The sequence below is a fragment of the Amphiura filiformis genome, chromosome 8 (genome assembly GCF_039555335.1).
Source record: "Amphiura filiformis chromosome 8, Afil_fr2py, whole genome shotgun sequence".
Classification (NCBI taxonomy): Eukaryota; Metazoa; Echinodermata; class Ophiuroidea; order Amphilepidida; family Amphiuridae; genus Amphiura; species Amphiura filiformis.
In genome coordinates, this window is record NC_092635.1 from 7,518,455 (window position 1) to 7,533,599 (window position 15,145).

At 36.3% G+C, this 15,145-nt stretch overlaps 1 protein-coding gene across 2 annotated transcripts in view; it reads right to left on the minus strand.

Annotated features, from left to right (window-relative positions):
• LOC140158569 (WD repeat-containing protein 93-like) overlaps positions 1-14,958 on the minus strand; it is a 39,817-nt gene extending 24,859 nt beyond the window's left edge. The window contains exons 1-10 of one of the 2 annotated variants that reach the window (XM_072181705.1): positions 14,801-14,958; positions 11,753-11,945; positions 10,876-11,077; positions 9,445-9,582; positions 7,881-8,008; positions 6,224-6,277; positions 5,655-5,778; positions 4,613-4,790; positions 3,603-3,748; positions 3,104-3,154 (exon numbers count right to left, since the gene is read on the minus strand). In XM_072181705.1, coding sequence (XP_072037806.1) covers positions 3,104-3,154; positions 3,603-3,748; positions 4,613-4,790; positions 5,655-5,778; positions 6,224-6,277; positions 7,881-8,008; positions 9,445-9,582; positions 10,876-11,077; positions 11,753-11,945; positions 14,801-14,865 — 1,279 coding nt within the window. In that variant the 5' untranslated portion in view covers positions 14,866-14,958. The remainder of the gene's footprint in view (positions 1-3,103; positions 3,155-3,602; positions 3,749-4,612; positions 4,791-5,654; positions 5,779-6,223; positions 6,278-7,880; positions 8,009-9,444; positions 9,583-10,875; positions 11,078-11,752; positions 11,946-14,800) is intronic. The other variant, XM_072181706.1, reaches the window with a different exon arrangement.
• Between the last annotated feature and the right edge of the window lie 187 nt (positions 14,959-15,145).

Consider the following 15,145-nt stretch of genomic DNA (forward strand, 5'->3'; position numbering starts at 1 on the left):
CTTTTAATTACTGAACTGAACATGGTAACATGAAAACTTCAGATGCAAAACACAAAATAATATATAATGTCATTTTCAACTTTTTGAGATATTATTAAAGCCTACCACATAATGCCTTAATGCTGGTTTTCATTTGACACCCTATTTCAAAAATTCCAATATACATTTTTGAAACTATGACCAAAACGAGCACATATTTTCTTATTAAGTTCTTTATATTTGACCAGTCATATTTGCCTACATCTCAAATTGAGAAAAATGGATATATGTGTTTTTGCATCTGAACTCCTCACATCAATGCTGCCCAACCATCACAACAAAAGACACTACTGACATTTTGCCGAGTCAGCCTTTACTTTAGATAGCTTCAGACTGGTTTTACCCATATTCTTCACATCTGCATCACATAAATTTCAAAACTCTATAACCCTAAATCCAACCCCTTGGTATGCATTCGATGCAAACTACACCAGGCACAAAAAGAAACTCGTCAGTTATATTCATCCTTGCTGTTCAATAACTTGATAATTTTGGATTATTTTGAAATATACATTTTGTTAATTGGACTCTTCTTTCTCATTTGACACCCTGTTTGTGAACATTGAGAAAGAATTGTCCAAGATATGCGCCTCCAAACTCTGAAACCCCAAAATGAAAAGTTGCAATTTTAACGATTCAATTGTGCCTGTTACACTGTGTGCTTTATTGATTGGCCCGTGGTGCTTGTGTGCAATACAACGATGCGTTCCCATTGAAAATCGTTGAAAATGCAACTTTTGATTTTGGGGTTTGAGGCTTTGAAGGCGAATATCTTGGTCAATTCTTGTTCGTTTTTCACAAATAGGGTGTCAAATGAGAAAGCAAAGTCCAATTAATAAAATGTATATTTCAGAATAATCCAAAATTATCAAGTTATTGAACAGCAAGGATGAATATAACTGACGAGTTTCTTTTTGTGCCTGGTGTATACTGCTTCTCTCCTCAGATTGGTATTAACATCAAAATGCATCAGTATGTGAAAGAGCATTATGATTGTGCTGCCTTTACACACAAGTAAATTATGCTGCGATTCTGAGAATGGTGTGCACATACCGCGGAAACATGGCATGTTGCCTCAGGGGATCGACGCTAAGTCAGGTACCGCGTGAGCAAACTCAAAATAGTGCAAACAGCGCGAGCGTACACAAAAGAAACTTCTCGCGTAAGATAAGCGATGTCGCCAGGTCTGTACGCTGTACCAAGCGCCAGCTGAATTCGAAATGCGCTTAGAGGGCACAGGCATGCAAAATTCCAATCTGTGTATTAATAATCTAAGGGTGTGCATGTGATAGGGCTACGCAACCTAAACCGTGCACATCAATACCAATTTTGATGTGAGAAGCAATATAAGCACTCTCTGTCTAGTGTCTCAAAATAATGAATATGTCAGTAGTGACCTTTTGGTGTGGTACTACAGAATGGTCTTGAAAACATTGTTTCCAACTTCCAATTTATATGTGATAGATAGCATAATGACATGACATTTGTGTAAAATGTATTGAAAATCTTAATAAATAAACATGAAAAACAGATCATTTCATGGTATGTTCAAGGTAATACATGTATATATGGGAAGGAATTGATAAAGTGACAATAATTTTTGAGCATAACATATATACAATGACTGCATGTTGGGCCATAATTCACATTTCTTACATACAGACCCTATTATATCAAATACTACGTCACTCATCCTCATTTAAATAAAATATTCTGCACTCCAAGAGGTTTCTACAGGGCAGTTTACATGATAATACGATAAAACAGGTGATTTGTATGAATGGTTGTGGAATCAAACTAGAGACCTGTCCCTCTGATACTTAGAACTTAGAACCAACATGTCTGCCATTATAATTGTTACACAATTGAGTTTATTCGATAGGGTCTATTAAATTAAAAGTAATTTCAAATTAAACACTTAATTCATTTAGCACCAAGTAGCATTTTGCAGGCAAAAATGAAAGAAACCAACAAGATTTTTTTACACATAAGCAAGGGTTCTGCAGGGTGATATTGACTTATCTATCTAATCTTACAATATGTAAGTGACTGCTATTCAGGGTAAGCATATGCATAACACAGGGTCCCAATTACATTCATAACATGTACAAAATAAAATTTCCATAAATTTGCTGACAATATATATAGGTTATATGTTTCAATCAGTAGGTAGTTTTGTAGCATCATGTAATAATAACTGCTGCCACAAATAGAATATATACTTATTTGAAAGTTATTTGCATGTTGATAATGTGTAATTCTTTGTTTGTTTATCAATTTTACCAATCATTTGATTTGCAGAATTTTGCTTATAAAGGCTTGATCAATGAAATGTTGCATTTATTATTCATATGGAATGAACATGGGTGCATGAACATGTTTATTGATTGACTGAAAATGGTATTGATTTATTTATTAAATGATTCATTGATCAAGAGAGGGATTGATAATTGATCAATTGATTGATTGGTTGATTAAGTGACTGACTGATTGATATGATTGATTGATGGTAGCCAATTTTTTTCTGAAGCTGCTTTTAAAATCCACCATCCTTTGTGATTTTTTTACAGATAGTCCTATTACATGTCTGAGAATTGAAATGTAATTTTTCACCTTATAATAAATTGCTGTAAACTTTTGATGATAGCGTACTTCTGCAATGTTGACAAGACCAACCAAATAATGCATAGTTCATCAACAACAGCAGATCTCATCAGCAGCCAATCAGAGACAGTGCATTTATCATGCAACATAGTTAGTAAAGTATGTTCAGTCAAATGTTTACAGCAATTTACTATAATATATGATAATCTCTGAGATTTCTGATTATCTGCTCAGTGTAATTCCCCCCACTAAACAGATTAGTGTTGCTGGGGCTTTTTTCTTCCTCACAATATTTTGCCACTTGTCAAAAACGATGTGTCCTGTGCATGTGTAAAGTGCAGGCAAAAGGTCAAAGCTGGATTTTAAAAGCAGCTTGAAGACAAAGCCTACATAATTCAGTAACATAAAATACTTGCCACTAGACATAATCCATCAAGCGAGGGCAGCATTTATTACTTACCAATGGTGATGGATTGTTTACGTCTGCTATGACCGTGTGTGTGAGTTTCAACTGGTGCAGGAACAGAGGTCAAATAAATCAACTTTCAAATTACTGTTATTTCAAGATATCTGGATTTCATATCACAAATTCTACGACTCTGCTCTTCCATGAGCCTCATGGAAGAACAAAGAATTAATTATATTATCCACTGATGAATAAATGAGTGACCCAGGTTAAAGAATTCAAAAACAAAATTAACAGCAGATTATTTACATGACAAATTTGCATATCTATTCATATTTCTCCTATACATTGATTCGCTTCAAGTTTGGTAGTGACATTCATGCTTTTTCGCGGTGGCACCGCAAGCGTGCCGATAAACCGCTCTTGTATGTGTGAGTGTATGCTCTACATGATTAACTTTATGTGTGCACTATGCGTCACTACCGAACTTGAGGTGAATCAAATTATAAATATTCAGTGACTTTAGTCTGCTAGTTCCTTTCTTAAAACATACCTTTGACTGGTTTGATGAGGTTATAATGACATATATTGGTGCTTCCAGTCCATGCTACTGCTATGCTATTAGGAACATCTGCATTAGTCTCCAACCCAGCTGGCAGGATAAGACTGGGGTTCAGAAATAAGCACTGGGCTCTGAGTCTGTGGAAAAGTTCAATTTTGTTAAATAGTTATCAATCACTGTACAGCAATGTTCTATCTTCCAATTATATGTGCATGCATGAAACTGTAATTAGATTAAGTAAAGGTATATACATTGTAACTAAGGGGAGTCTACTCCTTCCATGCAACAATAACACTATATGCCAGGATTGACTGGATAGAGACAGGGTTTTGCACTGCTGGGGTTTTGACAAACATCCTTGCCAATTGTGATCAAAACCAGTACCTCAGTGTCATCATATAAGTTCAATCATTTATTAATTTAAGCTCCTCTTAAAGGAGTATTTTGTGATCCTAGCATCCTCCTTTTATGTCATTTTCTAGTAGATATCCACAAAAAAGTTTATTCTCAAAATTTCAGTTGTTTCCGATTTTGTGTTTGCGAGTTCTGTACATGTGTGATTATGTGTAATACACTGCTCCATAGACAATGTGTTCATTCTGATGTACAAGAACGTAATTCAAATTTATTTCATGCTATTTTTGCTGAACAAATAAATAAACATTACATAGCCAGAGGTTTCAAGTGGTATAAAAATCTCAACTTTTTTTGAGAAAAGTAGGGGGGATGATGCTGTGGATCACGAAATGCCCTTTTAAATATGATTAACAAGTATCTTCCAAAATCTAAAGCAACTTCATTTAAACAAGGTAACCCCTTAATGTAGGCAACTCCTTAATGTATACTAAAGCTACTACAACACAAGCTGATGAATATTCCTTGGTATTTCACAATATTTCCTCCCCTTAGGCCAAACTTGTCTTGGTGGTTTATTGCATGGCCAACCCTTGCCAACCTTATTATGATAGCGATAATAAGTCAATCAAGTCTTGAACACCTACTTTGGTTTGTCCACATCTTTTGGTAGATATCTGAGTTGTTCTTCATGAAACTGCTTGAAGACATTGCGTCTCATCTCAAGATGTTGTTCCTGTATGATGTGACGATTGCCTAGCCCTATTATGTTGCCGTCATCTGTGGTTTTGAATGAGGCTAATTGGTTACCTACTGATGTACTTGCTGAAATGGACAAATGTTATCTTTCTTTGAGCCGATACAAATGAATTGTTTGCTTGTCCTCGACCACCCTGTTGAAGACGGGGTCGGTCAGTTGGAATTTGATTTATTAGAAAAACCTCAAATAATTACTCTACCATTTTTATTTCAAATTATGTTCAGCAATACCAAGCATACAATGCATTAGGATGGGAATGAGACTGTATTCACAGCTAATAAAAAGGTGTGTAGAGTTAACTTGCGGGAGCGGTGACCACATGGACTTGCAAATTATAGATAATGGGTGTTGCTTCTAATTATTCTAAAAGTTTACTTGAGATACTACCACCTTTTTTTTTTTTTTTAAAGTTGCTGTAGCAACTTATTTACCAATTTAGTCCAAGTTGCTGTAGCAACTTATTTACTAACTTAGTCTTCAGGTAGGCAACTGAGAAGGATATCTGTGGGGATTGTTGATTGGAACACTCCAAGCTTCAAAATTACCAGGCACCCAGGAGCCATTTACCCAATGGTATAACATTTTGGTCCTGGTCCACACCAAAATCATATGAACCAGGCTCTACATCCCTGGTAGTTAAAGCGGGTTTTGTATTTAATGTGTACAATTAAAATTTAAATACCTCTTAGCTCTTTAAAAATGGCTCCTGGTTCACTAGATAAATCTCAAGACCATGAGCTGATTTTTCCAAATGTGTGGCTCCTGGTCCAGATCTGCTTATTTTGAGGCTTGGAACACTCTATACTTCACCTCATGAAAATATTCTCACCATTGTACTCATAAAAAATGTTTGCATCCTATTACTACTTTACAGTACATTCAAAAGAAACAAGTACAAGCACAACAAACCCACTTTATTCTAAGTTTACCTGTGACTACAGATGGTGTTGGTTTAATCTTCATATGTAATAGCGGCTTGGATAATTGGACATCATGAATGGTTACAGGTGGCATGGGTGACTCCCTTGGTGTAGTAGGTTGGGATGATACAGCCTGTCATACAACACCAAATGAAAACAAACACAAAACTAAATGAGGACACCAAATAACTTAAAATTTTAAAAAGTGCAAAATTGCTCATAAAAATGCATTTTGTATACATAATCACTATTGGCATTTAATTATTTTATTTTATTGTTTTTATCATTCATCAATAAAGTTAATGACCTAAATTGGCAAACATTGCTGATAATGTCTAATGTTTGCCCATATTTGGTTAAATGATACATCATTTGCCACATTCTGCAGATGTTTGACCTGAAACTTAGCCTAAAGTATTTCTGATGACTTTTCACCCAACCTACTCTTTTGTATATTTGCATAATTGACAAGCATTTTCAATTTTGGATATATTTCAATACATGTGTACAGATTATTGCATGGTAGCCCAATTGTGTGGTTATGTGAATCTTGTGGCAACCCTGTCTGTCAATCTTACCTTAGTAACACTTCCTGTAGTACCATCCTCATTAGCAACATCATCACCTGCCTCCTATAATGAATAAATCAACAAACAGTTCAAAGTGGGTATAATGGTGTCTCAAATGGACGAGGTATAAAACACACCAGGATCAAAGGATGATACAAGAGGATACCTAGAATATATAAAAACAGAAAGATTTGAGCCATCTATACCAACTTGAAGTGGGGAACAAGACAAAGACAAGATAAAAACTAATGCAGTATATGTAAACCATGAGGTTTACACTAACACTGCACTATAGTAGAAATCCAAAACCACAGGGATAGATAAAAAAGATCTTTGTTCACTTTTGTCTATCCCTGTGGTTTTGGATTTCAACTAGTGCAGTGTTTAATAGTGTACACCCCCATATTTTACATACTGCATTAGTTTTTATCTTGTCTTGTTCCCCATTTTAAGCTGGTATACCTGGATCAAATCTTTCTGTTCAACAAACAGCTGGTTGGAAAGAGATTTGATAGCTGACTTTTGACACAGTGTAAATGTGGTCCTTTAATGTACTGCAACTATTAACTAGTAAACTAAAATTAAAGCAAATAACTTTCAAATATGCCAAAGAAAATGACACATAATTATATAGCACAAGAGTTCAACATACTCTATCATCCTACCAATTTAGAAGTTCATTGGTTATTGTGTGTCACCTGCAGAGAGGATTAAATATTAGTCCAGACCAGACAGACACACACCCAACCATTTGTAGAGCCAAAAATATAGGTGGACCTTTCAAATGTCTAAACAGCTCTCACCCCTAATCTTATATGAACTTGTCTGTTGGCCAAAATTGGCCCAGGTTCACAAATTGCTCCCAGTTTTCAACTAGTCCAGGTATAATAATATGAAGCATATATAATAATATGCTTCATTATCATATGCATTACTGCACAAATATTTGAAAATAAATTTTACTAATATGTGACACAATCTGGTCCATGGAGGCCAAATGAGGCATTTTTGAAAATTGAGTTACTCCAATCATTACTGTATACAAGCATTAGGCTATCATATACTAAAACACCAAAGGCCTAGCATACTTAGTTCTAAAGTTATGAAATTTTGTGATGTTTTTTTTCTTATGTATTTTATTGTATTTCTCCATATTTTTGCTTTTATCTCAATTTCAAATTTGCCAACTTTGGACTCCATGTCACATATAATGATCTCTTTATTCAAATCATTGCATCTACATGAGATTTTATTTATGAGGTACATGCAAGTAATACCTATAATGTATGCAACAACTTGCAATATGCATAGACAAGTGTTAATTTGGAGGAGCCTTAGGTCCGTATGCACAAAATAAGTTAGACCGGGTCTAACTTTGGTCCAACTATGGAGATTAGTCCTAGGGAGAAGGAACTTTTTGGAACTTACATACCTTATTCTATATTATTATAGATCCATTTAAGGCAAATACATGTAGCTTAATATTAGATGCCTGCTGTTTATTTTTTGGACTTTGCTAGTAGCAAAGGAGGAAAAGAAAAGATCAAAGGGATCCCTCCCTAAGTCTAACCTCGGTCTAACTTGTTTTTGTACATACAGACCCTAGTCTTAAGTCTTAACCACCTTACATTCAATGCTTGAAATCAAGAAGGTTGTTATCAAATACCTGTTTATCCACTGCTGATTCAGCAGCTGCTTTCTGTTCCTTTATGGCATTAGCTTGTGCATTCTCAAGTTCTCGTAGCCAGGTGTCACAAGGAAGTTTGAACACATCTAGCCATGTATCTGCCTCATCTAAACAAAGAAAATTGGAAATGAGCAGATCTTTAGTTATCTTAAATTGACCAAATGATCAATTCATGCCTGGGAATTGGTCATGATTTGCAGATTTGGTTAAATCCAGTAGCTGCAGAAGCATTCAAATTTAGAGGGGATGAGCATATTTTGTGCCAATTGTACTGGGACAATTTCAGACTATTTTTGCCAAATATGAAGGTGAATTTTAGTATTTGATGTACCTGTGCGACGTGTGCATGTTCAAAATTTTACCCTATTTTGGCCCAAAACATTGTGTTCTGGGGGCTAAAAAGGAAGATACACACCCGGATACACAATGCAATTATTGCTTAAATGTTTCTTCTATTAAGATTTTTAGGAGGGGCATCCCCCACTTCCGCTGCCTATCCCCCACCCACTTCATAAATTGTTAGCAATAACAGTGCCCGGGTAACAGTGGCCCTGAATAGATCATATATGGGCAGGTCATCCGATATTTTACTGCCCGGTGTGAATGCAGGTGGTAATCTACAGACCCACCTGTTATGCAGGAAAATTCTAGGACAATTTTAGTCTTCAATTGGGCTATTCCAGTTGAAATCCATACACCCCCTATGGAAGATATGACCTTAATCTTCCACACAGGGAGTGTAGATTTCAAATGCAGTCATCCATTCAGGTAACCCCATTTGAAATTCACACTCCCTGTATAGGAGATTAAGGTCCTGTCTTCCATGGGATTGTATGGATTTCAACTGGAATAGCCCACTGCAGTAAACAATGTTCATCATACACACATCTAGTATCAGAAGGATCCGGCCTTTGCAATAAATAGAGATGGCTAATCATGTCAAGATTGACAAATAATTACCTATCTCTGATATCTCATGACCAACTAATCAGATGAATCTTAATCTTCACCTGATGACCTATAACAACCATGTCCTTATTATCTAATCTACTTGAACCTACTTTTAATAGATTTCTTTTTTATAAAATGACATCCACTGGAGATACCTGCAGCTAACCTACCTGTGATATCTAAACTTGTGAAGCCTACATGCTGATTATTTCATGCAATAATCACCTCTTATTCATCCAATAAATTGGAGAGATGGTCACCCGTTTTGATTTTAGCCCATATATACACAAAATGTGACAAGCTCAACACTATATTACAGGAAAATTGCTAACTTTGTGTTCATCGTGGAGCTCTCGGTACACCAACAACTTTGTGGGTAGCAACACAAGGGCATACGGCACAGCTCAGTGGCAACATTTTCAGAACTGACCAATCGAGTTTATGCAATAACACATCCCACGATGTATACGCCACATACGTGTGGTGGGAAATATCTACAGTGAACACAAATTAACTAATTTTCCTACAGTACTGACGCTGTTATCTGCAGATTGTTATCTGCAAATTCTCTGTGCCATAATACTGTACTTACTCTCTATTGTAACTGCCATATAGTCTCCTTCATGTGATAATTGAACATCTACAACTTTAGAGCCTTCTGGAAGATCTTCATTTACAACTTTGATGAGGTGAATGCCTTCATATGCACAGCAAAATAACCTTAGCACAGCTGTATAGATCAGTGAAGACAATAGTTAAGAATCATTTGCAAGATTGTTAGCACATCAACTCAATAACTGCAGTGAAGTTGATGTAGTTTAAATGTGAAGAAGGCAAGCAAAGACCATTTGGCTATACTCCCCTTCTTCACCACCTATGGAAGACATGACCTAATCATCCACACAGGGTGTAGATAAATGGAGTAACCCATTCAGGTAATCCATGTCTTCCATGGTGGATTTCAAGTGGAATAGCCCAAAGTTTGAAAGCTTTGGGTGTGGCACCTACAAAAGAAAATATCTTATGAACAAACATGTATGAACAGACCATTTTTTCCAAGAAATAGATAATAGATTTGGATGTAACACTCTAGAATCTTAAAATAAAATCTTGAAAAATTTCATGCACACACAAATCAAACAGGGTGTCACTATCATGGGTTTAGTAAAATGGGGAAAAATGTTCCACATGCTTTTAGTGATGCATTGTGCATTAGAATCTAAATTGTATAAATTTCAAGCTAGCTTTGATCAACTTGTATTAAATTGGTGGGACTGATAACATTGTGGATTGATATAGAATGGTGTGCACACAGTTGGGCGCAGCAGCTCTCTTCCACTCATGAAAGTTGTGAAAAACCTCACAAAAATAACATATATATAGATGAGTTGACCTCAATGTTTATCAACAAAGGCAAGGGACTGGTATATCGATATGGTTGAATGAACCCCATGCAACCACTACACTGTTCAATAGCCTTATTGTGATGTGGTGGGAGTTTTAAAAAACACAAGCCCTGAACAAAATATGATGCGCACACATACTGCCAGGCAAAAAAACAATGAAAATTGTGATGGTGCATGCACATACTGCCAAGCATTTATGTCAGAAGTCAACTCATCTATACTGTGACAAGATCCAATCCACTTATACCAAAGTCAGGAATGTTTTTTAATTGAGTTAATATTATACCATCACTTTACTTGCTCAGTGACTATGCTTGCTGATTCCCCAAGTCCACATGTACATGGTCGCAAAGTTATGAACTTGTCCATTTTCTTATGCTTTATAGTTTTTTTGCTCCTTATTTTTGCCTATATCTCAATTTCATTATTGTTTAAAAATGTTACATTTAAAAATGTTTTTGGATGCACCATCAGATTGATGAGTGCCACTGATGTAAAACTTCAGTGATATCTGAATTAAAAAACTAAACTAAAACAACTAAACTAAACTAAACTATTGTCAACTTTGGTCTGATTGGATCAGCTAGATCATGAATGCAGTATAAATCTATACTTACAATTAGAATCAATTGTTGCCACAAAGTATACCTGCACACCAATGAGACAGGATTTGACAGTCTCAAATCCTGCATCAGACTGCTCCCATGATGCAACAGGCAATTGATTGGCTGCATTGATTATAGCCAGACCATTGGGAAGACCTATTAGGAGATAGCGGCCATCTGTGCTTTCACACAATGAGAGAGCTTTGCCATAGTCCTGTAATGAAAAGATCAAATTAATTTTAAGACCAGCTTAATATTTATTACTGGGAGGCAATTTAAATTAAATCCAATTTATTTTGATTCTACAGAAAAGAATTAAAGCATTTGAAACATGCATATGGAATGTAATTCTAATAAATATCAGTTTAGGGTGCTCTGGTTTATCATATCACTGATTAAAAGGGCATTTCATGATCCACAGCCTCATCCTCCACTTTTCTCAAAAAAACTTGAGATTTTTATACCACTGGAAACCTCATCAGGAAACCTACATATAATGTTTATTTACCCGTACAAAAAATTTCTTGCAGATAAATTCAATTTGCAAAAATATTGCCAAATTTGAATTGCGTTCTGGTACACCACGAAATATCTACTGAAAAATGCTATGAAAAGAGTATGCTAGGATCACAAAATGTTCCTTTAATTTAGTTTCTAGTTAATGTTCGACCCATTTACAAAGCAGGACCTACAATCCCCACTTGGGTTATGCACCATTGGGAATTCCTGCGATAACCTTTTTTTTCAATTTGCATGCGAGAATTATGTTGCAACAAACTAGTGCATACTTTTTCACAGGTTAAAGAGCTTTAAACTTAAAATACAGCATAGGCCTATAAAAGATAAAAACTATTTCATCAGTCAATCCTTTTATTACTCAAAAACTTACATCAAGTTTGACAGCACAATCATAGAGAGGTGGTCGTATCTTGGATCGCTCCTCTTCCCGTATTGCCTCTCTGATAGCACATATCTCCCAAGCAATGTCAAACAGCCGATTAAAAATCTTGTCCACTAACCGGAATGGCTGGGGAAGCTTATCTATCAGTTGATCTGGGTCCTTGATGTAGTCATCCTCATCACTGGGGAAATAAAAGATAACATTTGAATAAAAGTAAGGGCAAGCATCACATAAAATTAATGCGGTCATTAAGATGTGGTAAAATAAATATAAATTTAGAATTCAAATTTATTAATATTGACTCAAAAAATTTACATTTAAAACAAAACAAATTTGGTAAAATTTTGTTGTTTAGCACTAATGATTTTAAGGGGGTACTACACCCCTCGATAAATTTGTGTCTATTTTTGCATTTTTTTCTAATACTAATAACACACTGGTAACAAAAGTTATGTGTATTATAGGGGCAAGGAATCCAATTATTACACTGGAATTTCAGTGACCCAAGACAAGCGGTTCGTTATTTATGATAAGAAATAAGGTACCGCTAGGATGTACCTCATTTCCTATCATATATGCTGAACTGCTTGTCTTGAGTTACTGAAATTTCAGTGTAGTAATTGGATCCCTTTCCCCAATAATATACATAACTTTTGTTACCAGTGTGTTATTATTTTTTGAGAAAAATGCAAAAATAATCTACAATTTACTACACAGTGTAGTACCCCTTAAATGTGTGCAATGCTTGGGAACAGTGTCATAGCAAACAACCTGCCCATTTTAGTTGTGGGTGGTTTGCTCCTTGGACTGGCAAAATTAATGCCTTTGACATATATGCTACAATATAATTGCAGGTGTTGAGAAAGGCTATTGACCTTTTAGTAGACCAGATTTGCAAAACAAGGCCATAGCAAACACATATTTTAACTCTTTGTGCCCTTAATGGGCTGGTCTGGTAAATGTTTTAAAGGTCAAATTAGGCAATTGAGCAATTTTATTCAAATGACGGGAAGACCTCAATTTCTAGGCAGTAGCCAAGACCCTGCCTGATGCCGCCACTGAACCAACCCACCGTCTAACAAAGCGAAGTCACAAAAATTCTTATCAAGAAGGAAAATAAACAAGGCTGTTTCAAATACTATTACCCAAGAACAATCAAAGAGTGGAACTCTCTACCAGAAACCCTAACTCAGAAATCCAGACTCAATCGTATATAAGAATAACATCCAAGATCACGTCCTAAAAAGCAACTTTAAAGAAGCAGACCACACTAGTCACGATTATCGCACTTTCAGTTTCCCACGCGTTTGAACGGGAATTGGATTGCGTACTTTTTCGATGTCTAGTGAGCAAATTTTTCAATATTTTGAGAAAATGATGTCAAATTTTCTATTCTGTATTGTTTGGTAATAATGTCTTTTGCCAATAGTATGTTTAAAGTTGTAATTTTGTGTTTTTGATCGCAAAGATCGGATATTTTCGTTCGATTCGAATTCTGAACCCTTTCGCAAGGGTGCCGATTTCGCAGAACTTTGACGATAATTTTGCCTTTTTGGACACTAAAATGCATTCGATCCTTAATTTTGTTTCAACCGAGTCTTAAATTAGCAAGCACAATAACGTTGGTACCACTTTTATATACATTGATAAAATTTTAAAGATTTTTTTCAAGTTTCTAACGGCGCAAATCGTTAAGTGTGTATTTCCCATTGACATCCAAAATGGGAAATACGAGTCTGATGGACATAGGAACGGCGTCCATGAGACTCAGCGAGTCTAGACCACACTAGTGGGGGCACACTAGATCCTTTCCGCTCGACTCCACTTGGGATGTTGGAGAGTATACAAGCAGAAACAGCTCAGAAGTGCTGTGCCCACTGCCCAATAGTACGCTCTTCCACAACAAACATTATTATCCTGTATACAACTTCAAGTGGACCATTATTGTTGTGCCTGTATGTAGACTACAAATCAACCAATGTGCATCTACAGTACAGTGTATAATCTTTTGAAGTTTTGCACAGTACCGGTACCGGAAGAAGAGGAAGTGGTGTCCGACTGCTCTTCCTGATTATCGCATAAAAAGAACTAGGTCACGCCCAGCCTGGTCATGCGATGCAGATTCAGAGCCCCTATAGAATAACTATAAACAGCGCCAAAAAGAACCTTGTCAAAAACTATATCTACCGGTACACTATTTTTTCAAAGACCTCGCACTGGCCAACCGATCGCGTAAAATCACGCCTGCGTCATGCGATTCTACGCAAATTGTTTGGCAAATGAAGTGATGATGATGACATGATTCAATTAGCCAATCAAAACCAGACTGCATGTTTACGCCATAATTTCCCATAAACTGCGCCAAATCAGGCCCGGGCCAGACACGGTCCAATTCTACCTAAAAGCTGGCAGCCTTATTATTTCTATATAGATCTGCTGCGCATTCAAATTGTATTGTATTGCATCGTAATTTCATTTGTGTCCATGCTAATTATGTTTACACAACATGAACTCGCATGTTTTCAAGCAAATTCGCCGATAATGGGTGATCAAAAGCGATCGGAATGTTACAAAAGTACAGATCGCATTCAGCTTACTTCATATCAGATGATCTTTGGAAAAATACGGCATAATTTGTCATGGTGCTTGCGGAATGCCATGCAGTAAAATACTAAAATGTTGCAGCAAGTCATGATTGACAACTAAAAATCGGTGTGTCGTCGTATCCTCCGCTGTCAGTTTCTTATCCAATCACTACGTCCTCACAAAAGCTTTGTGTTGATAACGTAATGTGTTATGGCAAATTGCAATAAGTACGGTACAATGAAATGAGTACCGGTAGGGCGGGGTCAGGGGGTGGGTTTCTTCTTCGTCTTACATAACAGTATTGTTCTTAAAAAAATCCCGGTTTATCTACCTATGGCGCTCTAGCTGAAATACAGCAAGATAATGTAATATGTGCACGTGTGTTTATCGCGGAGCCACTAGCGTTCCAGTTTGGCCAAGAAATGCTTCATTTGATTAGACTCGACTTACCTGGACAAATTGCTCAAGGAATCCGGTGTAATGGACATCAAATTCTTCCTTACATACACCGGCATGTTTGCTGCTGGGTAGTACTAGTAGTACTTGTAGTTAACTTTAATTACTGAAACTGATTACTTGTAAGTTGTAATTGGAAGCAAATTAACTTCTCTTCTTCTTCTTTGTTGATACTGTCCAACACCCTTTTTATTTCAAAAGAGTCAACCGGACAGGACTGTCTTTTCTGGGGCTGGGCCAACGTGACAATGGGGTCAATGTCAATGAGTTGTGACACTGACAGTGAATGTTCAGGTTATTAACAGAGGAGGCTTAAAGGCATTCCTACAATGCACTATG